General features: G+C 35.9%; 2 protein-coding genes across 2 annotated transcripts in view; both read left to right on the top strand.

The window, feature by feature from the left end:
• The window catches only part of LOC111476988 (extensin-3-like), a 28,072-nt gene extending 26,394 nt beyond the window's left edge, over positions 1 to 1,678 (top strand). Inside the window, exons 5-6 of the mRNA XM_023120881.1 lie at positions 1,123 to 1,407; positions 1,487 to 1,678. Of these exons, the coding sequence (XP_022976649.1) occupies positions 1,123 to 1,366 (244 nt within the window). The 3' untranslated portion in view covers positions 1,367 to 1,407; positions 1,487 to 1,678. The remainder of the gene's footprint in view (positions 1 to 1,122; positions 1,408 to 1,486) is intronic.
• Positions 1,679 to 3,870: 2,192 nt separating this feature from the next.
• LOC111476987 (exocyst complex component SEC5A-like) lies at positions 3,871 to 25,834 on the top strand. The gene is made up of 21 exons (XM_023120880.1): positions 3,871 to 4,440; positions 4,794 to 4,945; positions 9,075 to 9,166; positions 9,656 to 9,850; positions 10,011 to 10,138; positions 10,224 to 10,382; positions 11,449 to 11,553; positions 12,467 to 12,541; positions 15,952 to 16,089; positions 16,186 to 16,374; positions 16,537 to 16,680; positions 17,231 to 17,357; positions 17,436 to 17,646; positions 21,256 to 21,371; positions 21,467 to 21,701; positions 21,943 to 22,039; positions 23,550 to 23,627; positions 23,763 to 23,819; positions 24,077 to 24,226; positions 24,564 to 24,773; positions 25,329 to 25,834. The coding sequence occupies exons 1-21, from the start codon at positions 4,033 to 4,035 to the stop codon at positions 25,536 to 25,538; spliced, it is 3,276 nt and encodes a 1,091-aa protein (XP_022976648.1). The 5' UTR covers positions 3,871 to 4,032; the 3' UTR covers positions 25,539 to 25,834.
• Positions 25,835 to 27,724: the final 1,890 nt, after the last annotated feature.

Below are 27,724 nucleotides of genomic sequence, written 5' to 3'. Positions count from 1 at the left end.
ATCTCATACATACATATCATCGTAACATGATATATCATCACAATGTATCACATCGTCATACATCTCATGTCATCATAACATATCATAGCATCATAACATAACATATCCTTATAACACATCACATCAAATAGATGACACATGTCATTATATATAAGACAATTCTTCCGACTGAGCCGATAGTAAGACCAATTACTTGGATGGTCTTAATGGATTGAAATTTATACGTCGAAGAATTGTAGTTAATACTAAATAAATTTGAAAAGTAAAGACGTGTATACATATATATATATATATATATATGGATAATCGTGTACTTCTTAACCTACAATAGAGAGTCCATTCTCTACCAAAGTCAAAAGTAGTAAACTTGTACGTCACCCTTCAAACCTCAAATTACCTTTTTATTTTCTTAATTACATTACTAAAAATACTCCAAAAAAAAAAAAAAAATTATTTTAAAAAATTTAATAATACCTTTAAATTTTAAAAAATACTCATACTTATTAATAAAAAAAAATTATTATTATTTCCGTCCAAATTTAATGGTAGAGGTGTTTTTTGTAATTTTATTTTTATTTTAAAGGTATTTAAAAATTATAAAGTAGTTTTTTTTAATATTTTTTTAATTCAATTTATGAAGTATTATGTTGTGTAGTTGTTTATTAGACTAACGGGTTTATCATTCACGAATGCAACCGAACTAAATTAACTATAATGTTACAACATAAATGATTAATTAAAATTAACCTTTCAAATTCTACGTCTTAATTAAGTAATATTAATGTTTTGAATTAAATTACAATTTATAATGACTTAGTTAGTATTTGAGGAGTAATCAAGAACTTTAGATCTATATAAAGCTCGAGAAATGTTCATTTCAAAATCGGAATTACGAAAACCCAAAGTATAAGCAAAAATGGGTCCTCCGTCTATCATTGTCCATCTTGTTATCGCAGTTTGCGTGGTAGCTTTAAGCTCATCATCCACAACTGCTGAAGGCTACGACGACTACTATTCTCCTCCTCCACCTGTCAAATACTCTTCGCCGCCACCACCTGCCTACTACTCTCCTCCACCTCCTAAGAAGGACGACGAATACAAATCTCCTCCTCCACCGGAAGTAAAGAAGTCTCCTCCACCACCACCTCCACGAAAGAAGCCACCCCCTCCACCCGCACCAAAGAAATCTCCTCCGCCCCCACCTCCACGAAAGAAGTCACCCCCTCCACCCGCACCAAAGAAATCTCCTCCTCCACCGCCGCCACGAAAGAAGTCTCCACCTCCGCCACCGCCAAAGAAGTCTCCTCCGCCACCCTCGCCCGTGTACAAGTCGCCTCCTCCCCCACCATCGCCTTACTACTACTAGGCCAATAAGGACTCGTGAACTATATAAGTCTAAGATACAAGGTGAGTATATTAAGATAACGTATAATTACTCAAACGGGTATGCATATATTTGAGGCTAAGCTTCATGTTTGTTTTGCAGGAAAAACGACAGATAAACAAAGGCATTTGAATTGAGTTCAATAAAGGAGACGACCATATGATATATTGTAATCTTCAACAATATAATCTCATCTATTTGCTTCTATCATCTATGGCTTTCATTATATAAAAACCTTCCAATCCTTCCTATTGTACCACACATCGCAATAATAATATAATATTTACTTTCAAATATATTTTCTTTTCTTTTTTAATTTAAATATTATGTTAATTCATATAATTCAACCAACCACAAATTTTATAGCTCACTTCTGTGTTTTAAACTAAATTTTAATCCCGTGAGAGAGGATTAGGGATTACAAAGGTAGAAGATTCATGATGTTTGACCCTAGAGAATGTGGTAACGGACCCATACTCCGATAGCATTTACGACATATAAGGGAACCTCTTAGAGCCCGAGAAAAGCCCGTGAAAACCTACTAGGAATTGGATGCAATAAGAGAGTATTTTTATACTCACCCATTTCCCTTTTTCTTTTTCAAGTACTAGTCGAGGTGGGGAGGTGCTCAAGATCTACACTATTATAGAGAGGTGTTGACCTAAGACGTTAATTAGATTGTATTTTTGTGGGTTGTCATTTGTATTCATTTGTATCACATTCTCGTCCCCGCTTGTAAATAACTTGAACGACAACTATTTTGTATTGTTCAATTTTATTTTTTTGGTCCATTTGCTTTTGTCTTGTTTTTGTAGTCACGGTACGAGATTCAAAGTCTTGAAAATCGGGTTGTGACATTTTCTGACCTTTTTGTTCTTTGACTTAGATAGATTGTTTTGTCTATGTAGTGAAGGACGGATATCTTGAGTTGAGGTGCTACCTCATCAATAATCTAGTGGGGTAGTGTGGTGTCTGATAATTTGAACATGATTTATGGTGCTTTAGTTGGTGAACCTTTCCACATGACCATAAAGTTACCCTATTTTGAAGGGAATGACCTTGTGTGCTGGCTAGCTAATGTATCAACCGGTAGTCCTACACCCCTTCATAGTGACCTTGATTAGGAGGCCATTAGCCATTTTCCACAAGGTTGGACATCTAGTCACCTCAACATATTGTCCTATCTGGCCTAAACATAGCTTGACGGTGCCTAAACTACTACCGCTTGGTACGGTGCTGCTAGCACTAAGGGTGAACTAGAGGAGATAGGAGGTGGAGACTCTAGAGATATCATTCATACTCCTAATAGCCTAGTGAGCTACATTAGTCATTCCAGGATGTCGTGTTGGTCTACTAGGTTCTTAGAGGCATCTAGGTAGTTTAAATCTTATCGGGACTAGCTTCTTGGGGCTAATCTAATTCTTGAGTGTACTCATGTCTAGACCTCTAATCTCCACTCACGATCCTAGGGTGCTCGATCTACTAGAAATGTATTGAGCTAGGTCAACGTGTAAACTACTTCAGCTCTAGTGCCCTAATCTTAACTTAGTTGACTCATGCATGGTTTGTTAGGGAAATGTTCCTATTGATCACCTAAAGTATCGAAGACATAATCTAAATATCATTTTTGTCACCTTGGATGTTGAGATGGTCTACTAGGTTCCTAAGACGACTAGGTAGCTTAACATGGATTTTCTACTCTTGGCTACTATGTTCTGACTCTCAGAGTTTATTTAATAGTCATAGAGCACTAGGGTCTATACCCCTTGATTGTCGCTCATGATTCTAAGGTGCTTAGTCTACTACGGGCGTTCTAACCTAGGTCATCGTCTAGCCGATCTGACTCTAACGCCCTAGTCTTAGGTCTATTAAGATGAGCACGATCTACAAGGAGAATGCAAAATCAATCACCTAGAACTAAACATATTATATCATGCATTCATACAAGTTCAATGAGGAGATAGCATCCACCAATCGCTATGAGCACAAACTACAATATCCCATCCTCCATTCTATCACAATGGAAAACATTAAAATCTTCGTGGATCATTAATTCTCATCGTAGGGGTATTTTGGTAATTTTTCTCAACATACATAGTATTCTCATCCAAATTGCCATTCTAGAGTCCTAAACGTGCACATTCCAACTACTAAAGGAAAGATATGCTCGCACGTTCTACACATAATATACACATATTTTTCTCCAAAAAAAAAAAAAAAAACAAATTTTATATCATATTTTTTAAAAAATAATTTATATATATATATATATATATTTTAAAAAATTATGATGAATTATTATTTTGATAAAAGTATAGGTTCAAAACTGTTTATTTATTTATTTTATTTTATTTAACTAAAAATCTGTAAAAAAAAAAAAAAAAAACAAGAAATCATTAATTTGTACCGATTTAAGGGTATTTCTGTGTATGTGCCACGTGTCCCTCCGGTGAAGAGAAAAAAGACGGCTTCTTCATTTGGTGCTTCGATTTCATCTACCTTCCATTTTTCGTTCTTACTTTCTCGGGCGCTGTTCATATTCAATTCCGAATTCCAAATTCCAATTGATTTGAGGCTTTTACCACTGATTTCCAGATCTACTCTTAATTCTCAATCTTCCGGTGATACTGAATCAGAATCCGGCGAAAATGTCCACCGACAGCGACGACCTGGATGAGGATGAACTGCTGCGGATGGCTCTTAAGGAGCAAGAACAGCGCGATGTCAATTATGTCTCTAAATCTGGGAAGCCCGTTGCTAATTACGTCCGACCGTCGGCTCACTCCCGGAAATCGGCTTCTGCAGCTGCTGTTTCTTCTAAAACTAGTGGCAGTAAAGCGCAGCCTAAGGGTGGTAGGAGAGTTGTCGACGACGATGACGATTCGGAGGTCGAGATGCTGAGCATTTCCAGTGGTGATGAGGATTCCACCAATTATCGTCGAACGTCCGCAGTTAGAGGTCGCGGCGGTAAGGCGGCTAGGTCCTCTGGTAGGGACGATGATCCTGGCTGGGACGGCGAGGAGCCTCATTGCTGGAAGCATGTTGATGAAGACGAGGTTCTTCTACATCGTTACTTTAATTTCGCTTCAATTTTTTGACTTATACAGCAGTTTCTTCAAGTTTTAGCTGTTTTAGGAGAGTGGTTAATGTTTATCTTCCCTCTTGTTGTTGAAATCATTTGAAAAGTATATTTAGATGCCTTTGTCAAGCTTTTTCGGAAACGGCGATCAGTAACCAGTACTTTTATGCATTTAGATGGCTGCAATCAAGTTTTGTCTCACGTTTTTTGGATTAATTTCTTCCGTACTGTGGAACTTGCCCTCCCCAACTTAGACGGGGAGAATGCTTTCTCAATATTATATCTATTAATGATTCATCATTTGTGGATGAATACTATTTGCTTGCACAGCTTGCTAGAAGAGTACGTGAAATGCGGGAGACAAGAACAGCACCGGTTCCTCAGAAGTTTGACCGAAAGGTATCTGCCATTGGTAGACCGGGGCTCAGCCATTTGCAGTCATTCCCTCGTGGCATGGAATGTATAGATCCACTTGGGTTGGGGTAAGTTTATTTTCGGCTTGCATTTTGTACTTGCTTCATGGTCTTATGACTATTTTCATGAACTTTATGTTTGTAGTACCATTTTGAACATGACTTTTGGTATTTGATTGGTGGTGTTAGTGATTATTCTAGTTCTAGGAGGCTTAAATTATCACATCATTGCAATTTATGCCGTGGACCTTTTGTACCCATCATGGATTTTTCATCCCTTTTGTAAATTTTAGGCATCAATCAAATTATTGCTTACCCAAAAAAAAAAAAAAAAAAAAAAAAAAAAAAAAAAAAAAAAAAAAAAAAAAAAAAAAAAAAAAAAAAAAAAAAAAAAAAAAAAAAAAAAAAAAAAAAAAAAAAAAAAAAAAAAAAAAAAAAAAAAAAAAAAAAAAAAAAAAAAGAAAGAAAGAAGAAGAGAGAAATGAGCAAAGGTCTTTTTCTATGTCTTTTAGATACAACCCTGTTCTTTATAATAAACCTTTGTGATGGTTTCATGCAGCTTTTTTAGTTCTTACGCTTCTAGGGTAAATTCTTCCATTAATACCTCATTAAAAGAACTAGTAGGTTGTGTCTTGTCTTTTGGATGTTAAAAAAGGACAATCCCTCTTTGAAGTATTTTTACACTTGCTTCCCGTTCCCAACAGTTTGAGAATGGAACTAGAGAATATCATTTGGTTGAAGACATACTTTTGAGAGCACTCACTCTATCAAACCTACAAATCTGTCTTTTTTTGGATAGTAGAAGAGTTTTAGCTTTTAAAAGATCATGCCTTGGAGAACTTTAAAAAAAGGGATTGGAGAACGAGGAGTAAGTATGTCAATAACCTTTCATTTTCTCTATGAAAAAATTGTTTTTCCATTGTTTTTTGGGATGAAAAAACATACTTCCTAATATAAAATGAAAGAAAAGATATGCCGGCCATACAGCAAACAACCCAAGCCAAAAGGCAAGAGCCTCCATAGAAAGGGGCTCCAACTATTAAAATCGGGTTAAAAAAAAAGAGAAGAAAAATGCAACGTCTGACATAAGGAGGGAAAGAAGCTTTTGGGGTGAATATAAATGTCCTTAATTTGGTAAAACTAGCCATTTGATTGAACTTCTGTTACTTCTTAAATGCACAATTTATCTCACACCTCCATTCATCTTAATGAAAACAGTGTCTTTGATTAGGGTTTTCCCTTTAATGGGGGAAATTGGAAGTTGGTCGTTAGGTTGGGATGCTTTAGCTCCAATGGGCATTCATGCTGTCGTGACTAAGGAAGATCCTATAGTCTTACCCCTACTCCTAAGAATGGAATTTGGTCCAAGATGATTGAAAGAGGTAGTTCAAAGTTGGTTAGGGAGCTTAAGAAGTTGGATTACTCGGTCAGTTATGAGAAGAGGAAAGCTTCCGTGGAAGCAGGGTTGAATCGGTCTTTATGTTGAAGCTTGTTAAGGAAAATTTTACTCGGGGATTGGACTAAGGGTAAGAAAGTCCTAATATAAATATGACATAAGAAAGTCCAAACTTTGTTTTACTCTTCTTTGAATATAAATGTCCTCAATATTGAAGTACGTTTACCTTTTCCTGAACATAATAATTGTCTTTATGTTGAAGCTTGGAAGCAAGAAAGCTTACTAACATTTTACTCGGGGATTCCTCTTGAAGGCAACCTTAGGCAGGTATCTTTTTGGAGTCTCATGGCGGACAAGGTGAGAAAAAGGCTGGCCTCTTTGAAGAGAAGTTTTTTCTCCAAAGGAGGTAGACTTACCCTAATCCGGTTGATGTTAAGTGGTATTCTCATTTTGTTTATCCCTGTTTAGAGCACCATGTTTGGTGTGATAGTTTCAGGAAGCTTATGAGGGACTTTTTGTGGGAAGGTGTGGAGGAAGTTGAAGGAGCTCATTTGGTGAATTGGGAGATTGTTAAGAGTTAGAGGGAGACGGGGACAAACAATGGTGCTAATTGGAAGGAGCTTGGACGACTGATAATGACATTTCTTGTACAAGCACAAGTCTGATAGTGAAGAAGCCTAGGCAGCATGGGTTGCTTATCAAGCAATGGCAGCTGGGTTAGTTCTGACGGCTGCTAGGTTTAGGGGTCTAATTTGTTCGGTTCTAATATCATTTTAGAATATTAAGAGAATAAATATTCTCTTTTTTCTTATTCACAATGAATGACAATGGTTTCTTAAGTAGAAGAAAAGTCCATTACAGAAAAGGAAATAATGTTGCAAATAAACACAAATTACTGCTAATATTGTAGAGTAAATCAAAGGACTCTTATTTAATCAGAAAATGAAATAACCAAAGTATGTGACATAAGGATTGTTTCCCTCATCCTACGTGAGCATTCCTTTGTCACAACACTAGAAAACATCCCGTTCTGAGATCCCATAGTTGACGAAGTTTGTAGGAGTCTCTCATCTTGGAAAAAGAGTTTTTCCTTTTTAACCTGTGTCGAGTGGTTTTCTAACCTATTTTTGGTCTTTTTTATGATCCTTGTGGCAGTTAGAAAAACCTTGGAGAAGCTTATGAGGGACTTCTTTTCAAAAGGGATTGAGGAAGGGAGAGGATCACATTTAGTCAATTGGGAGAGGGTGATAAAACCACAGTTGGCGTCAAGGAGTTAGATATTGGGAATATAAGGGCAAGTAACAGTGCGCTGATGTGTAAAAATCCCTCCTGCCTTGATAGACTCCGTTTATCCCAGAAGGACATTTGAGCATAGAATGTAAATTATGGCTTTGAACCAATGACAACTGAAGTTCATGCAAAATACTCCAAATAGATCTTAACTGATACCCAATAATCTGATTGAAATCGATTGATACACGCTTACATCCCAAAAATTATTGAAGTGAGTTTCATTTGAATATTCATGACATATTTTTAATACCATCGACAATGGGGTTTAGGTCTTTGGTGAGATATTAGGTATATGATTGTTAATTCACATTTTAGTGGAGCTTTTAGATTTGAATGCTTATGACTCCTTCAACTTGCTTTCTTTCTCCCCCTCCCCTCGCCTCCTTTCCCCACCTATTGGCTCCCGATAGACCATTGATTATTTACATATATCAAAGGAGGTCTGTGAGTGGAGCTGGGGTCTAGAGAAAAGAGTTAGATAGAGGAACTGTGTTAGAGAGCTGATGAAAGGGTATGCTCTGGTAATTTTAACACAGTAGAAGTTAAGAGAGACTGATAGCTCTATAAATCTCCTCTTTGTCTTGTACATCATTATTGATAAGTAATATTGAGGTTTATCACCTGCTCTCTACTTTAGCTCCTTTCTCTTCTTCAATTCGTCTTGCCTTTCTCCTTTTTCCTCCTGTCCATAGATAAGGACTATAGCAAGCACTCAATTTAAGTGAACAGAAGTTGACAATGCCTTTTCACTAAATATTTATTAGAGAAGCTGCCTTAGCCTTTGAAATGAAGGAACACAAACTTGTGGATCGTAGCCAAGTTCAATGGTCAAAAGATGTTCTAAAAATCTCTATATATTAGGTCCCCATTCTTAGCAGTAGTACAATTGTTGTTTTTGTCTCCTCCCTGCCCTTCGGAATGGATTTGAACTTCACAATACCCCTTACCTTTCCTTCATATCAATTCCATGTGATCACGAACACTTGTCTGTCTCATTCCATGTATGTTCAAGTTTTTTGCTAGAGTTCATTGGGACAGCTTAAGAAAGTTCTCCCTCTACAATCTCAGAATATCACTCAACCTTCTTTTTTGTTAGGTATGTCTTAGAATCTCTTCTGACAAGTGAAATGATTAAAGAATAGGAAAGAAAAAAGAAAAAAAAAGTGTTGTCATGAAACTAAACATTGAGCTACTTCTCTTCCTAAATTTTGTCCCTAAGATAGTGGATTAGCTGCAGCTTTTCGATGGATAGGGCTTTAGGTTTAGTGACATTTTGGTCTTTGTGGTTCTACTTTTGGGATAGTTTCTCCCTTGGGCACTTTGTTCTTCAATGATTTATTTTGGCTTTTGCTGTTATTGGTTGATTATTCTTTTCACTCAGTTTGCATCTTTGAACATTTTCTTTCTTTTATTATATCAACAAAAGCTTGTTTCTTGTAGTAGAAAAAATTATAGAAATGCTTATATAAAAAACATTCTTGCTAATGTGGTTTTGTGTTGTATTTACAGAGTAATAGACAACAAATCATTAAGATTGATTACGGAGACATCTGAGAGCTCTCCTAAATCTGAGAAAAATTTCATTGATGGTGCCTTCCGAGGTATATTTTCTTTTTTGGTTCTGGTGTACAAATTCATATCCACCTTGTTATTGTTTCTCATGAGGAGAACAATTTCATTATCCATAGCAATATAGGGTTTGCTCCAATGGCTTGGTATTCCCAAGAAGCTTCTTTGGGTTTGGGCTGTAACCCTTGGAAGGCCATTGTTCAGAGTCATCTTGAGTTCTTACAATTCTGTTCCTTCTGTTCGTTAATGAGGATTGTATTCTATTTAGGAAGAGTATGTTATATGTACATCTCCTTCTCTGGTTACCAGACTTAATATCTCTCTTTGCTCCAACTGGCTGGTGTTTTCTCTTGCTTTGTTTCTTGTAAGTGCTACGGAATATTATTATATGATTGTAATTACATTAAGATGTGGTCGGGCGTATGTACTTGATATTTTTGTTGGTTGCATAAAAGTTAGGTACTTCGCGATAATACTTGTTGTCATTGGTGCTGACACATATTTTATATGCATGTTGGCAGACAAGTTGATGTATTTCTCTGAAAAATTTGATGCAAAACTTTTCATTTCTCGGATACACCAAGACACAAGTGCAGGAGACTTGGAGAAAGGCGCTTTTTCTATAAAAACTGACCTTAAAGGACGGACGCAGCAAAGAAAACAGTTAGTCAAAGACAATTTTGACTGCTTTGTATCATGCAAAACCACAATTGATGGTATGCAAAAATCGTTTCTTTTCAGCTGAATATGACTATTTGCTACTGAGTTAATATTTACTCCAACATTTTTCTTGTTTATTCAGCTTTTTATAGTTTCCTTGTCTGATATGAATATGCATTGTCTATTGATTGTGATGGTAATGTTTCTAATTCCTAGATATTGAGTCCAAGTTGAGACGAATTGAAGAAGACCCTGAAGGTTCTGGAACTTTACATTTGTTTAATTGTATTCAAGGAGTAAGCAAGCAAGCCAATCGGGCTTTTCAGTCTCTGTTTGAAAGACAGGTCAGCATAGTTTCAAACCTGAGCAAGGGGCTTTGAAGCTTTGAACTATTGATTGGAAATGGATTATACAAAGTTTCTTTTGTAGGCGCAAGCTGAAAAGATCAGATCAGTTCAAGGAATGCTGCAAAGGTTCAGAACGCTTTTTAACTTGCCAAGTACCATTCGCAGCAGCATTAGTAAGGGTGAATATGACCTGGCAGTTCGGGAGTACAAAAAAGCAAAGTCAATTGCTTTGCCATCTCATGTAAACTTCAGTTCTACATGCTCTCATATTTTGTTTACATAATGTCTTACCACAATGCATGAGGGAGGACAAATTTTGATTTTTGGGTTGAAGCCACTCTTAACTTCCTGTCAACTTCCACAATATGTGTTTTCTAAATCTGCCTTTGCAAGGAAACCTTAGTGCTATGTTCTTCAATACTTTGTATATAACTTCCTCCGTTCTTCACGCTCTTCCAAGTCATGTCAAATCTGGCAAACATATTCTGTTTCTGCAATAATAGTTTTCATGTTCAATGCAGAGTGAATAATGTTGATAAGTATTTCGTTTAAGCTGCCTTTTGGATCCCTACCTTTTGCTTTCTTTAGCCAATTGTGCTGTATAGTATACATTATTTTGTGTAATTTATTTTATATATGACAGTGGCAAAATTACTGGACTTTCTTTATCCTAAGATTATTCTGTACCTTAATATCCTTTTGATGTGTGGTAAGCATTTATTCTGTATATTTGTTATAAAATGTAGCATCGTCATGTTAATGATAGCTTATGGGAAGATTTATAGTGAAAGGCATTACAGTTTTTGGACATTGGAAACATTATCTTTGTGTCATCCAAGTGCCTAAACTTTCGAACTATCAAATGAACAAAATGATATAACCCATGGTTTTGCACTGGATCATGCCTTCCTGGAAATTTAAGATAAAACTGACAAATGAAGTTTCCAGAAAGGTTCGTTACATTGTTTGATTTGTGAAATTTTAGTTTGAGTATTTTTTTTCTCGCTCTCCTGATGTTACTCTGTGCAACTTTCTACCCATTTACAGTGCAATGCTTAGACACTAACGTCAGTCTGAATATGGAAATACCCTAGATTTTGTCCATGCGTCTTAATTCTTTCACATAGCCAATTTAATTCATTGTTTCTAACTATCATTTCCTAAGATCTGTGGTATAACACTGCATAGTTCCCAAAATCTAATGTATAACAAATGTAAGTTAGAGACGATGTATTTGGTTTATGTAGTTGGATATTGATGAATTGTTGGATGACAATTAAATTCTCATTGCTACATGTTGGTTTCAGGTGGGAATTTTGAAAAAAGTTCTTGAAGAGGTTGAAAAAGTGGTGCACGAGTTCAAAGGCATACTTTACAAGTCAATGGAAGACCCAAAAATAGATTTGACAAACGTGAGCTTTCTTTTTAACCATTTTTCATTATTTTCACTTCATCCTCTAGACCTCTACAGGATAAAATTTTGGATATCTTCCTGATACCTTGTGGCTGCCAAAAGCATCTTTATAGTCTGTGCTGGGAGCAGCAATTGTTGCTCTCAAATTAAAGAGTCAGCTCTTTGTTTTGCATTTAGTTCACTCCAAATTACTAATTACGGAAATATATTTCAGATAACTTTGTGTACAAGAAAAGAAATGATGTTTGCATCTTCGTCAGTTCAAAACTTTCCATCGTAGCTATTGTTGCGTCAGACTGATTGCATCATAAACATATTACTGATGATGGTTTTGGTCTTGATTTGCAGTGGATAGTTTTATGTACTCTTTTTCCTCCTAGACAATGTTCGTTCAATTTTCTGATTGAGCAATTTATTTTAGATCAATGCGTTTCTTTAGTAAAACAGATTTAATGCATGCATTTTCTATAATTGAAACTGAATACTACATAATTATATATCTTGAAGCTGTGCGGTTGTTATTAAGATGGTTGGATATGGAAGATATGCAGATAAACCGTAGACTGTACACAAATTGTCTTAAATAAAGGTATTCAAACTGCGCTTCTGGGTCAAAGCAACCTGCAAAAATTCAGCCTCAGTGTAATCCATGGGTCAATCTAGTACAAATAAACGGATTAATTTTGTAAAATGAACACAGACAGCTATAAATATGTTCATACCTAATTATGTTCACAATTTTAGGAGAGTCATTAAAATTCTATTCTTCCTAAATTCCTTCCAAAGCTACAAGAAGTTGTGGCTTGTTCATGTATATTGTAATGTAATAGCATTATCAACTCATTTTTTCGATGTTCTCATTTGTATGCAAACTCTTGGGTGGCTAATTATTCTTTTGATATTTCATTTAGCTTGAAAACACTGTGAGACTACTACTGGAGCTGGATTCTGAATCAGATCCTGTGTGGCATTATTTAAACATACAGGTAAACAGTGCTTCCTCATGGCATTTGGATTTCTGATCATATATTCAGTATGTGGCGTGAGATTAATATTATATTGGGCAGTCTATTGAGTATATAGATATTTTTTATTTTTTTAATAATATTTTTTAAGAAACGATGATATATATTAACCAAAGGGAAGGAAGAAGATACTACCAAAGAGATTACAGAAGAACTGCCCTTCCAATCTGTCATAATCAAGACAAGGCTGTAACTACGAAAGAATTTGGTATGATTTGACATCACCAAGAAGCTATATGAACCACACTATCCCAACAAGAACAAAAAAAAAAAAAAAAAACAAAGCAAACTTTTCTTTGGATGTTCCTTGGTTAATTTCTTTCCAATTGAAAAGCTTTCAGTTTCAGAGATCACTCAGGCCAAGACCGTAAAAAAAACCACTTCTTATTCAGGGTCATCGAGATCTTTACCGAAAAGAAAAGCTTTAGTAAAAATGCTATAAGAGCGCTCTAACTTTGCAATTCCATAGAGGTTTTGCCTTGCCTTTAGGGTTCCAGCCTGATAAAGCTTTGACCAACCAATCCTCCACTCTCGAGGGTGGCAAAGGTCCAAGCCCAAGATTTTTAAAATGAAACGCCACCCTTTGTACACAAATGGAAAGTGAGGAGAGGTGGTCTAACAACTCCTGATACAGACAACATACCTATGGGGACAGGGATCATCTAGGGAACATCCTTTGAATTTGGGCATGGGTATTCAAACTTCTATGGGCCAGAGACAAAGAAACATTTTGACCTTTTTAGGGTATTTGAAGTTCCAAAACTAGATCCACCAAGGGAGCCTTCAAGCTACCAGGCTTTTGAGTTAACTTTAAAAAAGATAACTCAGTTGAGAACAAGCCTGAAATTTCCAGCGACCAAGTAACTGAATCCAGCCCATCATTCAAATGAATCGAATCAAGCTTCTGTTGGAGTGCTAACAAATTTCCAACCTCCCTGTGAAAAGCACCTCTTCTCATGCCCGAGTCTCAAGCTTGATGCCCCATATTTGAGTAATCTGCAATGCTCGATATTGAAATATATTAATTAGTTGTGTTGGTTATAGAGAAACTTAGGCAAATATGTATCTTCACTTCTGAAGTGTTGTGTTGGGTTGTATAAGAGTTGTTTTAATTTGAAGCAAATGAAAAACCAAAAGGGTGCAAATAAGTTATCCCTAATAATCACTTTGAACCTCCCTTCATCATGGGTTTAAAGATCGGCGTTTCCTATCAATACTTGAAACCATAGTAGTTTACAACGTTGCTGGGGCGCTGTGATTTTCGATCAAATCCAATTATTAACAATGTTGAATAAGAAACATTAAGTATTGAGTTATCCGAATCTCCCCCGAATACATATTGTGCAAGGTTCATAATTTATTTTATTTTATTTTTATAAGAAGCAATAACTTCATTACCAAAATGGATGTACAAAAAGAGGGGAGGTGAGATATCTCCACTCACCACTGGTTACAAAATGGCCTCCTGCTGGTGAATAATTTAGCTGTACTTGATTACAAAATAATTTAACAAGTTCCCGAAAGACCTTCTAGCTAGTTGACCTTGGAAAACCCCTTTTGTTTTGTTATGTTGTTTTTTTCAATTGTTTTTAACGAAACATTTACCACTTCATTCAAATGGAAGAAACAAAAAGTCCAGCGCACAAAGCATTAAGGTGTCCCCTCCTAGAAAGAAAAATTCTACATAAGAATCTCCCAATCTAAGTTGATGAAGAAAGTGGAGTAATTACAAAAGAATATGTGTTCGCTGCTCCAAGTAGAAGCCTTGAACTGTACAAGATCACAATACAAAAGAATTGTACTTATCTGAAAGGACTCTTGCATTTCTCTCCTTCCATAACAACCATAAATAGCCTTCAAACGTTGCTGCAAAGCACTTAAGCTTATTTTTTTAGCGCCATCCATTAAGAGATTCCACCATCCAAGCATTTATTTACTGAAGCTTATACCCATTCAAGCCAAACAAATGGCCAAATCCGACCTGACACTAAAACTTCAATGAAGAAGGCTGTGATCAAGAATTTCCTCGTTCTTCTGGCATAACAAACACATATTTGGGGAGATAAATAAGTGAGGTTATCTCTTTGAACCTTATCACACATATTCACTTTTCCCACGTGTTAATCAAACCTTTCAACTCATATTTACACTGCTTTTTTCTACTGTTACCTTTGTTCCTCGTACATTCTTTTTATGAAATTGGTATAATGTACAAATATAGCACCTCTACTGTCTTCCTTGAGATATGGAGGCTACACACTTTGCCTTCTGGTTGGTTTTCTATGCTCTCTATGAGATTCACTGTTTCTTTCCCATTTTATCTTAGAGGAGTAGTCTCAACTCTTTACTGTTTACAGCCAGTGGGAGCGGCCAGACATGGTTTATTCCACAAATTCTCTTTAGGTGTCTTTTTCATTTCTTTCTTAGCTAAGCTTTCTTTTTATTTATCTCTTAGCTGGTTGCTGTTTCGATTAAACGTTCAGCTGTGGTTTTTCTCAGTAAGGGCATTTTTCATCGAAAAATCAATGATATTAATATAACTTTTAAAATTTTTGGAGTATTATTGTAGCGAAACCCAAAGTTTTGAGGTATTTTCTATAATTCCTCTGTTATTTTCTACCTTTCTAACCTATACTCATATTCTTAAAATCTCTAATTCAAATGTGGTCTTAGTTCATTCATATATCCTTCCTATACTTGTGAGTCACATGCTCACTAGCTTCAACTGTGGTTCTTCCTTGAACCACAATGTAGTAGGAGATGTTTGCTCTGATACCGACTGGAATGCCCCAAGCCTAGTATTCAAAATTCGAATCCTGTACTTGATAGCCTTGATATTCCCATGCTTCCCCTTGCCCATGCCACATCACCTTACACGTCTCAAGGGAAACTTCCCCTATAGACCAACATTGGGACCTTTCAAGATGTTCGATTCTCACATACATGCTTTCGATGTTGGGTGACCTCTTTAGAATTCTTATAAAGCATTTGAGTGATAATTTTGGTTCTATTTTCCTTTTAGCTTCTTGGAGTTAGTAATCACGGTCATTTTTAGCACTTTTTTTTAATAATATTTTATTTGATTTGAGTTCAACAATTGTGAATATGGGGATTGACCCAGTGGAACACCTTCTCTAAAGCCTTTGCTTGTAGGGAGATTTTTTTTCAGTGTTCTGTATATCTTTTGGTGATTAATGGAATGGTTTCTTATCATAAAAAACGGAAGAAAATGCATTTTTTCTGATCTCCATCTTTTCCTTCCCCCTTCCCCTATTTTCATATTGAAGTGAATGGATTAGTTTAGAAGTCAAGCTTAAAGAATTAAGTACAAATGGTCAGCTCATCGAGGTACTTTTTGTTTTCTTTTATAGAATCACAAGATACGAGGTTTGCTTGAGAAGTGCACCTTAGATCATGAGTCAAGAATGGAAGCTTTGAATACTAAAATGCGTGAAAGAGCTATTGCTGATGCAAGATGGAGGCAGATTCAACAAGATCTGGATCAATCTGTAGGTGAAATCTGTAAAGATGATTCTAATGATGATTTGAGCAAATTTATTAAATTGAACATGGCCTTCGTTTTAATTTTTTTTCATTGTTGTCAGTCAGATGTTGATCATTCTTCTGTTAGGGTTGGCCATCTCCCAGTGGGTGTGGAACTCGTGGAAGTAAATAGTGAAGAAGTTGATGCTCTCAGAGGTAGATATATTCAGAGATTGACAGCTGTACTTATCCGTCACATACCAGTGTTTTGGAAAACTGCTCTTTCTGTTTTCAGTGGGAAATTTGCCAAGGTAATTTGAGATCAGTTAGTGATCTACTGCATGCTGTCTTGTATAAGTGGATCTGTTGTTTTTAAATTATCTCTCTAATTTTTAGTGCTTGTGAGGATAAGATTAATTTTTTCTCAACTTTCATTATAGCCCTTATCTTGATGCTTGATTTTATAATTTCAGTCTTCTCAAGTTTCTACTGAATCAAGTACAAACACCTCGGCTAGCAAAAATGAGGACAAGGTTGGTGAAGGGAAGTACTTGAATCATTCTCTCGAGGAAGTTGCTGGGATGATACGCAATACACTGTCTGCATATGAAGTAAAGGTGAGAATGCAATTGACAGTCATATGCTTATATCTTGGATAGTCACTGCAATAATGGTATTGGATTGGATGATTTCTTCTCCGAGTAGAATTTTAATGATGTGCTATAAATGTTTTTGTGATCATTCATGACTGTGATTTTGAAGGGTACTCTCCTCTCACCCGTGAGAGACTGCTCTTCATGATAGAGAATCTCCCAAAACATTTGAGAGGGGCTATCATCCATGTAGTTGGCTTTTGTTACTGGAAATTTTGTTGTTACCGTTCATTTTTACATTACCTAGCAGGGAGATAATTTTTTATCTCTGCCGTGGGAGGACAACTAAATATCCTTTTTGTATCTGCTTAATAAATCTTTATTATGCCCCCTTCTATACAGAAATATATTCTCCCATGTGAGCTGGACTTAAAGAAATCCTCTTTGTTTTGGGTTACTCCCATATGAACTTAATCAGTCAGTGTTGCATAGTTCAATCTACATTTATTACATTTGGTTCCTTCATGCAGTACGCTTAGCTTAGTAAATTTATGCAAAATGCTTAACTTGTCAGGTTAACAGCACCTTTCGTGATCTTGAAGAATCAAATATTCTTCAGCCGTATATGAGTGATGCCATAAATGAAATATCTAGCACATGTCAAACTTTCGAAGCGAAGGAATCAGCTCCTACAAGTGCTGGTATCTACACATCATTTATGTCTAAATTTTGTCTACCCGCTCCAATCATTCACATTTTTTTGCTTTCTGTGAACACAGTGATTGCACTGCGAACACTTCAATCAGAGGTGACAAAGATTTATATTTTAAGGCTTTGTGCCTGGATGCGAGGCTCCATCGTAAATATTTCGAAAGATGAAACATGGGTCCCTGTGTCAATTATTGAGAGGAATAAATCTCCATACACAATCTCTTTCTTGCCTCTAGCATTTCGATCTATCATGTCTTCTGCAATGGATCAAATAAATTTGTAAGCCTCCAAAGCTTTCTGTTATAAAAGTATTCTGTATTTTCTGTTTCTTATAACACAGAGAAGAGAAAATGAATAAAGCAGATGTCTTGTCACAGAAGTTCATGCTATTGTGCTCTTGGACAGCAGTTTTATACCGAAGAGAAAATACATTAATGCATTGGAATGCCATACAAAGTTACTTAATGCCTTGAAATGTCATAAAAAATTACTTTGGGCATGTGATAGTGAGATGTTGGTATATTGGGCTTCATTTACATCTAAAATATTAGGAATTTACTAACTGCATTGCTTTGATGCGCTTATGTGTTTAATGTTTGTGGCTACCGTGCATAAATGTTGATGTCAAGTAGTCATGACGAGAATAAAATTTTAGAGAAATATAGAAGGGAAGATATGAGATGCCACCGACATTTGATGAAATTAATTATGCTGGTATTCATCCTGGAATTTATCTCTTGGTCCTGATGGCTTTACTATAGCTTTCTTTCAAAATTGTTGGTATAGTATCAAGGAGGATTTGTGGAAGGATTTTTTTGCAAATTCTCGATCGAAGAATTATTGATACTAGAATGAATGGGACTTATGTGTTCCTCATGCCTAAGAAGGATAAGGCGACTAAAGTGAGAGACTTTAGACCCTATTATCCTTGCAACAAGCATGTACAAGATTATTGCAAAAATACTAGTGGGAAGACTGAAGCGATTCCCTCCTAATACTATTTAAATGCTATTTCTGACAGTCGAGGAGCCTTTATAGCAAGAGAGCAAATTTTGGACCAAGTGCTTATAGCTAATGAAGCGTAGAAATCGATTTGAGAAAGCCTATGACTGTGGATTGGGTCTTTTTTTAACAGATTTTTGGGTACAAAGGTTTTGGGGTCAAATGGAGAGGTTGGATGTGGAATTGAATTAGTTATATGAATTTTTTCGTTCTTATCAATGGGAATTGTATTAGGCCTTAAGGGGGGGAGGGTTAGCATTTATCCCATATTTTCCATCTTTCGTTTGCTGACAACATTTGTTTTTTTTTTTTTTTGTTTGGGCGAGGAGGATTATTTTGTCAATCTAAGTAGGTTTTTTTCCTTCCTTGAGGCATTCTCTGACTTGAAGACCAATAGGGGGAAGAGTTTAATTGTAGGTTGGGTGTGAAGTTAGTCAGCTCGCCATTGCTAGCTTGGGCCCCCTTTGGGTGGGAACCAAAGAACGCCGTTTTGGAATTTTGTCTTGGAAAAGTTTTAGGAAGGGCTGACTTCTTCAAAAATGGTTTATTTTTCCAAAGTAGGGAGACTCGCTCTTATTCAGGTAGTTCTAACAAGGATTCCTAGCTATTTCTTGTCCTCATTTAGCTTCCTGAATTCATTCTGTAAGGGTCTTGAGAGATTGATGGGAATTGTTTTGTCGGAAGTGATGTTGGAGGGTGGTGGTTTGCATTTAGTTAAGTAGGTGGTGGTTCTTAAGCCGGTCAACCTTGTGGTTGGGGCGTTTAGATTTTGAAATTAGGTTGTTTTTTTTTTTTTTTTTTTATAAGAGATAATTTCATTGATGATTGAAATTTACAAAAGGGATGTAATATCCATGGTGTTTACAAAAGACCTTCCCAATTTGCAATGAGGGAGGTATAACTATAGGAGGTAAAAATATTAGACAGTTTCCACCCAAATATAGCTTGGTAAGTAACCTTGTTGAAAAGTTTTGTATAAGTCTGTATCTTTTCTGCGAATATTCTCTGATTTTTTTCTTTCCCAAATTCTAAAAGAAAGCCATGATGAGGCTTTTCCATAGTAGGTCTTTTTCATTTTTGAAAGGGTGGTACGTTAAGGCCATGTTCAATAGATTCTTTACCTCCCTAGGAAATGTGAGATGCCATCCAAATATATTGAGAACCATCGTCTAGAAATTTTGAGCGTGTGTACATAGCATAAATAAGTAGCTTTGTGATTCACTTTCTTTCTTGCCTAATGGACACCAATTTGGAGAAAGAGTGATATAAGACATTCTTTTGCTAATGGCTTTATGCGCTATTTCCCAAAGGAAGAACTTTACCTTTTTAGGATGATGTCCTTTCCATACGTCTTTGCTAGCATGTGATTTATTGCTTCTATTTTTTCCCATGTTTATCATTAAGGAAATGAGGCTCTCTTGGCCAATGGTTGTGGCATTCCTTCTCGAAGATTGATGTGCTGTAGTTTAGAATGATAGCGAGTAGGTGTTGCCCCACCCTTTTGAGTGGTCTTTGAGAGGGGTGTTGAGGAGCCTCTGCAAATTCCTTTGCTATGGGTCTTCCTTTTTTTTTTTCTTTCAATTTTTAATTGTTACGACTTACTTATTCCTTGGGCTCCACTTTCTTTCAGATTAGAAGTTGCATCTTATGGCTTCTGTGTGGTGTTCTCCAAACTAGTTTTCTTCAATTTCTTTGGGCTTTCATTGCCCTTTGTTAGATAGAGAGGCAGTTGAGGTGAGAGATCTCCTTTTTATGCTTTGAGACCACCTTATTGTTCTAGGGAGAAACGATGTTAGGGTGTGGTTCCCCTGATCTTGATAGGGAGATTTCTTGTCATTCCTTTTTAACCTTTTATCCTCTCCCCTTGCTCAATTGGCTGCTCTTGAGACTTTAGTCTTCTCCTCATTATAGAAGATAAGAGTTACGATAAAAAGGTCGAGGTTTTTGCTTTTACTAAGGAGAGCCAATGCCTTGAATCATGCCCAATGGCATTCTTCCTTCATATTGCTTCTGCTATGGTGCATTATGGGCAAAATGCATTTGGAGGATTTAAGTCGTTTGCTATGGGAGTACCGGTCTGAATTTCCTTTGGGATCAGTGTTCGAATTCTTTTGGGGTTAGTGGGGCTTGGAATAGGGACGTGTTATTTGATGGAGGAGGTGACTTTGCATCCCGCTTTTAGGGAGAATGGTAAAATATTGTGGCAAATGAGCTTCTTTGCTATTTTGTAAGCATTTGGTTGGAGTGTAATAGTAGAAGTTGAGGGATGTGGAGAAATCTAGGGAGGAGGTTTAGGAGTTGGTGAGATTTAATAGTTCCGTTTGGGCGTTGGTCATAAGATTGTTTTGTAATTATGATATTGGTCCTTTTCTTTTGGATTGGAGTCCTTTCCGTAGTTAGTGTTGGACTCCGCCTTTATGGAGGTTTGTTTTTTGTTTGCTTTGGTGGTGTTTCAGTTTCTCAATGCATTTGATACATTCAGATATGTGGTTCCATATTCTTTTTTTTTTTTTCCCAAATAATTGGAATTCTCTAACTGCATTGCTTTGATGTTCTTTTTATATATGTGCCTCTCGTGCATTATGAAACACACAGAAGTTTTGTAATCATTGTGAGATAGAATTAATGAGAACTGAGAACGGAATATAATATCCTGGTTTAGAACTAATATATTGGCATTTGGACATAAGTGCCATGTTTACGCATACTCTCGAATAGGATGAAGTTTCAGTTATTCGTTTTGTTTGAGAAATGTATACATGAACAGCTTTTTAACGAAATGTCACTGCGAGAACTACTATTCTCTGGAGATGCAAAGAAAAACTTTCTTTCAAGAGAATATTACTTATTTATTTTTGACTGATTCTCAGTTGCATTAATTTTCAGTATGGTTCAGTCTTTAACAAGCGAGGCTTCGAAGTCGGAGGATATATTTTTGCAACTTCAAGAAATTGAGGAATCTGTTAGACTTGCATTTTTGAACTGTTTCCTTGATTTTGCAGGTATTTATGCTTCCAACTGTTTTTGTTATCCTTGCATGGAAATACTTCTTAATTATATCTAGTGATATACATCATTTAATACATACCTTATCTAGGTCATCTGGAGAATATTGGAAATGGGCTTATCCAGACCAAACAAAACAAAGACAATCCACACTTGCAGAATGGATTTTCTCATGAATTTCAGGACAAACTACTTTCAGATGTGTCTGGGAATTTTGTGAATCCACATCAACAATTGTTAATAGTCTTGAGTAATATTGGTTTTTGTAAAGAGAACCTTTCGTGTGAATTGTACAGCAAGTACAAGCATATTTGGTCACATTATAGGTGAGTGATTAAGGCTCATTTTTACCTAGCAGATAACTATTTTGTCCTTCAAGATTCTAATAATGCTTTTCCTAGATGTAGTTTAAAATCTCTTGGTTGACGTGATGTATAATATTTAAGTGCAATGCTTTACATTTTTCTAATTTTGAAGTACTTTAAACTCCTTGTGATTGAGATTATGGATGCTGAAAAAGTTATATATATTTGCGAGGTTTCCACTAACGCCTTCCCTTCATTCTAGGGTAAAAACTGAAGAGGATAGCAGTGACCTTCAAGATCTTGTTATGTCCTTTACTGCAATTGAAGAAAAGGTCCTTGAACAGTATACCTATGCAAAGGTATTGCCAAAATGCATTCTAAATTTATATGGAATTTATTACTTTAAAGCAACAACTCTCTTGATTGATTCCTGCCTTTTCGTTAGAAGTATATTCTTACCATCCGTGAGTCCCTCCTTTCTTGTAAATATTTTGAAAAGAGGAGCGAGTCTTTGTGAACTGCTTGTTATTGACAAATCTGATGTTTCCTTCCACATTCAATGCAAATCATACATTGAATTTGATTTTTTATTTTATTTTATTTATTTTTACATTTAAATCGTAATTTATTAATGTTGTGTGTGCCTAGTAATCTTATGTTCTGCAGTGCATTTTTTTTTTTTCCCATCATGAAGTCTTGTTTCAAATATGGATATAGATATATTTCTGTTTCCTATCCCAAAAAAATGAAGAAAAACAAAAAGAATAGTAAATGAGATATACGGACGTACTTGGGAAGCTTTTAGTTCAGAAGAATGACTTCCGAATATCAATGTGATATCTAGTGTTCGAAGTGTATTTCTTAAAAATTAAAATGAACCGATGCAATGAAATAGGTCTCCTTCGCAATGGTTTTTTTTTTAAAAGAAGTTTCCTAGAGAGGGAGGAAACTTCTATGGCAAGCTGGCCTTGTTATTTCCCATTGGAGTTTAGGGCTTGAGAGGATAGGATGTTTTAACTCTTGGAAGTGGGAGGTTAGGATTACTGTGCATTTCAGTACTCCCCCTTGAGTTTCTACTTCAGAATTTTTGTGATTATTTCTTATTCTTAGTTACTCAATCGGAGATTTTCTTGTAATTGTTTTTTTCCAGTTCGTCTATGTTAATAATAATTGTTTTCTTACCAAGAAAACAAAGTTACAAATTTGTTGTTATAGTTTACCACGAAATTGTATAATATTCTTTTGTTTCTTTTATTTCATTTCAATATGAGCTCAATTTTCCATAAGCCAAAGAAGATTGATTTCGATTTGATATGTTGATGAATTCCTTCTCCTAGCATAATCAGCTGTATTGTTGGAGCTTAAAGATAATTTGAGACTCATATTACACATGAATAATGTTTGAGCATAAACAGTCGAATTAGTTCATCCAATCGAGTATTGAATTTTATTTTAAATTTCAATATTCAATAGAAATTTCCTCCACTTTTTTCTTATAGTATAAAGCTATCACGTTGTTGTTTTTTCTTCTATGAAAAACTGTACTCTTGTAGAGCAAATGGTAAAATACACAACTACGCAATAAAAGGAAAAAAAAAAATAAAAAAAAAAAACAGCTAGACCAAGAGGGAGCCAAAACAAAAGTGAAGACTAAAGCCAAACAAAACGAAATCTTTCCTTATATCATTGCATATTTACAAAGTTTTATTTTTCCAAGGTTCTAATTAGATGGTTTAGAATTCTTCAACGTTTTCTTTTTCATGGCCATGAACATCAGCTGATAATTTTATTTTTCAATCATGATTTTATCCATATTTTCTAGGTTTACACCAAGCTTTCATGTACTAATGGTTGATCTCTTCACATCAGGCAAACTTGATGAGAACAGCTGCTACTAACTATTTACTGGATTCCGGAGTCCGCTGGGGAGCTGCTCCTGCAGTTAAAGTATGCTCCACTGGAGACTGTTCCCATGAGTGCTCCTACTGATAGCACGGCCTTTTACATTATTTATTTATTCTTTCAATATTTAGCACCTAAATCTAGTTCTCTTTGCTATTTTGTTATTTTTTCTTTTTGCAGGGTGTGCGTGATGCAGCTGTAGAGCTTCTCCACACTCTTGTGTCTGTCCATGCTGAGGTAATCTTACCATCAGTTTAGGAAAATGCCAACCATGTGCTAGAAGCGAACTATTGTAGTCTCATTGTTCTGATTTTCGTTCTGGATGTTAAAACTTTTTTAATTCAACTTTCTGATTCTTTAATGCTAGCTTGATGGTGCTATTTCCTTTGTGAAAAGGCTTCTACACTTTTTTTGTTCTCATTTCATTTACCGCTTTCCTTCCTTCTAATTACAAGTTTTGGCTAGCTGACTCTTATTTTAATACATTATTTCAGGTTTTTGCTGGTGCTAAGCCCCTTTTGGACAAGACACTAGGCATTCTTGTTGAAGGTTTAATTGATACTTTCCTCAGCATTTTTGATGAAAATGGAACAACAGAGCTACAGTCACTTGATACAAATGGTTTCTGTCAACTCATGCTTGAGGTAAAATTAATGTTAAACTAGGGAAGGGAAATCAGCTGTGTAATATGATACTGATCGAACTTAGGATGTTTTTCATGCATTTAGATTTCAACGGAGGAAAAAAACTAGAAACATGAACCGCTGATCTGTAACCGCAATCAAACAAATAAATTGCTCATGCACCAATTCCAACAGAAAAAAATGGTAAAATAATGAGCTGAAGAAAAAAAGCCATGCATCTCATGTCTCTTTTTTGTTGCATTAGGGGATGTATCATAATTATGTATTGTGCACTGGAGCAGCTTCATTTAGATGGTTAACCTATAATGGTAGTAGCTGACTTGTGCTCCTTTTGCAGCTCGAGTACTTCGAGATCATATTAAATCCTTATTTCACACCGGACGCAAGGGAGTCTTTGAGGTCTTTGCAAGGAGTGCTTTTGGAGAAAGCTACTGAAAGTGTGACAGAGGCAGCTGATAATCCAGGCCATAATCGTCGGTCAACTCGTGGGAGCGAGGAAGCTCTAGATGAACGACAGCAAGGAGCAACTGCCCCAGATGAACTTATTGTGAGAAGCATCTTCTTGCACTACATTCTCTTGTACATGTTAAAGTTCAAAATAATGCCTCGACTAACTCTTTATCATTTTAGACTTGACACATGCATTTTAGTCCCTCAAGTTTTGGTGTTTTCTCAATTTAGTCTCTTCATGTTATAACATGTTTCAAGTGTAATCTTTCCATTGGAGCATGTTGCAATTGGCATTACCTCCCAAGAGAGAGAATTTGTAGTTTTAGTTTACAAATTTAGAGGAATTCAAAGCTTATCATTTGCCAATTTTAAAATTTACAGATGGAAAGGATATAAACTTAAAATTTCTTAAGATGTAAGGGACTAGAATTATACTTTGCAAACCTTAGGGACTAGATACAAACATTAAGGACTAAAACATATATCTGATTTATATTGAGCCAAAAGGTAGAACATCTACATCAATGTCTAGAGTTCTTCAAGTTTACCAATTGCTACATGATAACTGGTTCATATGTATCAACCATATCTTTTCTTTTGCTACAGTTGTTGTGTGCGTTGGGCTATAGTCAATTATCTTTCTATGTTACAGGCACTGGCACAGCAGTACAGCACAGAGTTGCTTCAACAAGAGCTCGAGAGAACACGAATAAACACCGCTTGCTTTGCAGAGTCGATTCCATTAGATTCTGTTCCTGAACCACTCAAGGCAGCATACACTTCATTTAATGCCACTTATAGAGGAGGCATAACTCCCACGGGGTCTCCTAGTTTCTCGTCCCGGAGCAGGCGTCGCTTATAACCTTAGATTCTTGTTTGCTTGATGGATTTTCCCATGTCAGAGCAGAACTACTTTGCGGTTTTGTTCATTCTTGTAAGTAAATCTTCATTGGTCATCCTAGTTTTATTTTTCCCCATGGTCAGTTTTTGCTGTATAATTGATGTCTATTATTTACTTTCAGGGATGTGGAATTGTTTATATCGTCCCAAGTTTACTTAACAAATAATTAGTGTCGACATTATGTTCGGTTTCTTGGTCTATACATTTGTGAATGTCTGCTTTCTATCTTAGAAGTTTCAAGTCTTAATTGTTGTGCTCTGGCTGTGTAAACTTTATAATTTGCTTGATTGTCATTAGCAAATTCTCCTAAAAGATTTTGAGTCCAGTTTTCATTTTTGTTTATTTATATTTCTTTAGATCAAGAAGCAATCAAAAGCATCGATATAAATTTGGCGATTTAGATTTTGGAACACTGAAACGAAAAGCATTGTTTTATAGTATCCTGAAACCGTTGATCATTGCAGGTTCGAATTCGACAACATCCAAGTTTGGTGATCATAGTTCTTTCTTGGTTTACTGCAGGAAATAGTGTACAATATGCTTTATATTTACTTGATCTTATGTTCAAGGTTTCCTCGAGTCTATACTTGAACAGCTAAAAGTTCTATTTTTATTTATTCATTAGTTTCCAATTACTGTAGTAATACGAAGATTTGAACTTTTAATCTCGAGCAAAGGAGTTTACGGTTAAACTGTTAACCTTTGATAAAATAAAGTGTATAATATTTTCGAAAAACTTCATTTAGATGAGGATGGAAGGCATATAAATAAAGATCTTTTAGTAATTTTATAGTACTTAGATTTCTATTCTTAAGAACTCAGATTTTATCCTTGTTTTTCTTTCTAGCTAAATTTAAAGTTGTGACCAAATTAATGGTAGTGCAGGACATGCAGACTTGCTTTAAAAACAAGTGGAGTGCTACATTTCCAAACCATTGGTGGCTCCAAAAATAGTTATTTATTTTTTTATTTATTTTTTAATTTTTAATTTTAATTTATTAAGGCAAGTTTATTGATTCACAATCTTCCTCGTAAGCTTGATTTTACTCGAGATTGTTCCCTCCGAGGAACTCTTGCATGTCAGCAAATTTAATCTTTGCTAGGGTCTTGGTGAGAATATGGATGTTGCTCTTTAGTGTAACTTTTTTTGGTCTTTGATCAACGTTGCCTTCTTCAAAAGAAATTTTAACTCTACAACATGCAATTCCTTCCGCTCCTCTCTTCTATGAATGAACTTCTTCATCAGACGTGCATGTAGAAACTTCTTGTAAAGCACTACCTTTCAACCCTACTTTCAAGTGATACAAGTTTTTTAGAATTCTTTGGATACCATCGGTCTCAAGCAAGCTGAATAAACTAGCTAAGCATTCAATAGAGTAGGGTTGAGCAAGTTGGTAATTGTTGCCCATGTTATCATTGAATTCTTGTTTCTTTTTAGGCCTCTCTCTAGGTCTCTTTGGTTGAGATGAGAAGTTCTATTGTCCCATTTTTTCTTACGTCCGGGTGGCCTTCCTCTAAGTCTCCTTGTTTGAGGTGATAAGTCTGATGAAATACACTGACTTGTAGGTTGCTATTTATTGGCTGAGGCAGCCTCCAGTTTGTTCTTAGCTATGTTCTTCGGTATCTCTTCTCCTGACCTACTTGTTTCTTCTTCCCTTCCTTGTCGCCAATGCCAATGCCAATGTAGGCTTCCAAAAGATATTGATAGTCTTCATTAATATCTTACATAGGCAATTTTGTAACTATTTACCTTCATCAATAAGGCTTTGTTTCGGTCGGACATCTTAAGGAATGACCTAATTAACTCCACTCTGTCGAACATCTTAAGGAATGACTTAATTAACTTCACTCTACTACATTTTTCTGTCATTTGCCCAACACTGGTAATATTACTCTTCAAGCTAGAGATATAATATACCTTGGTCAGTAGACGTTGATCACTATTTTTGCACTTGAACAAGGCAGATACTTTGCCTTGGATATGTACAATTGATCCATCACCAAAATTTACATTTCCAATGAGCTTCTCATCAAGCTCCTTGAACTTTGCTTGATCTTTGGTCATGTGGTTGCTCGCTCCGTTGTCTAGATGCCACATGTTGGTCTCCCTCGATCTTCTCCGTATGCGAGGGGGTTTGTCATAACCT

This window comes from Cucurbita maxima, unplaced genomic scaffold (assembly GCF_002738345.1).
Source record: "Cucurbita maxima cultivar Rimu unplaced genomic scaffold, Cmax_1.0 Cma_Scf00003, whole genome shotgun sequence".
Lineage (NCBI taxonomy): Eukaryota > Viridiplantae > Streptophyta > Magnoliopsida > Cucurbitales > Cucurbitaceae > Cucurbita > Cucurbita maxima.
The sequence above is the reverse complement of the archived record's forward strand: the minus strand, read 5'-3'. Positions and strand labels throughout refer to the sequence as shown.

Bases quoted from the DNA above. Each gene is read 5' to 3' on its own strand.
- LOC111476987 (XM_023120880.1), top strand. From the start codon at position 4,033: ATGTCCACCGACAGCGACGACCTGGATGAGGATGAACTGCTGCGGATG. The intron at 16,681-17,230 runs GTGAGAATGCAA...TTAACTTGTCAG, and splicing joins TGTCTGCATATGAAGTAAAG to GTTAACAGCACCTTTCGTGA. The intron at 23,820-24,076 runs GTAATCTTACCA...ACATTATTTCAG, and splicing joins TTGTGTCTGTCCATGCTGAG to GTTTTTGCTGGTGCTAAGCC.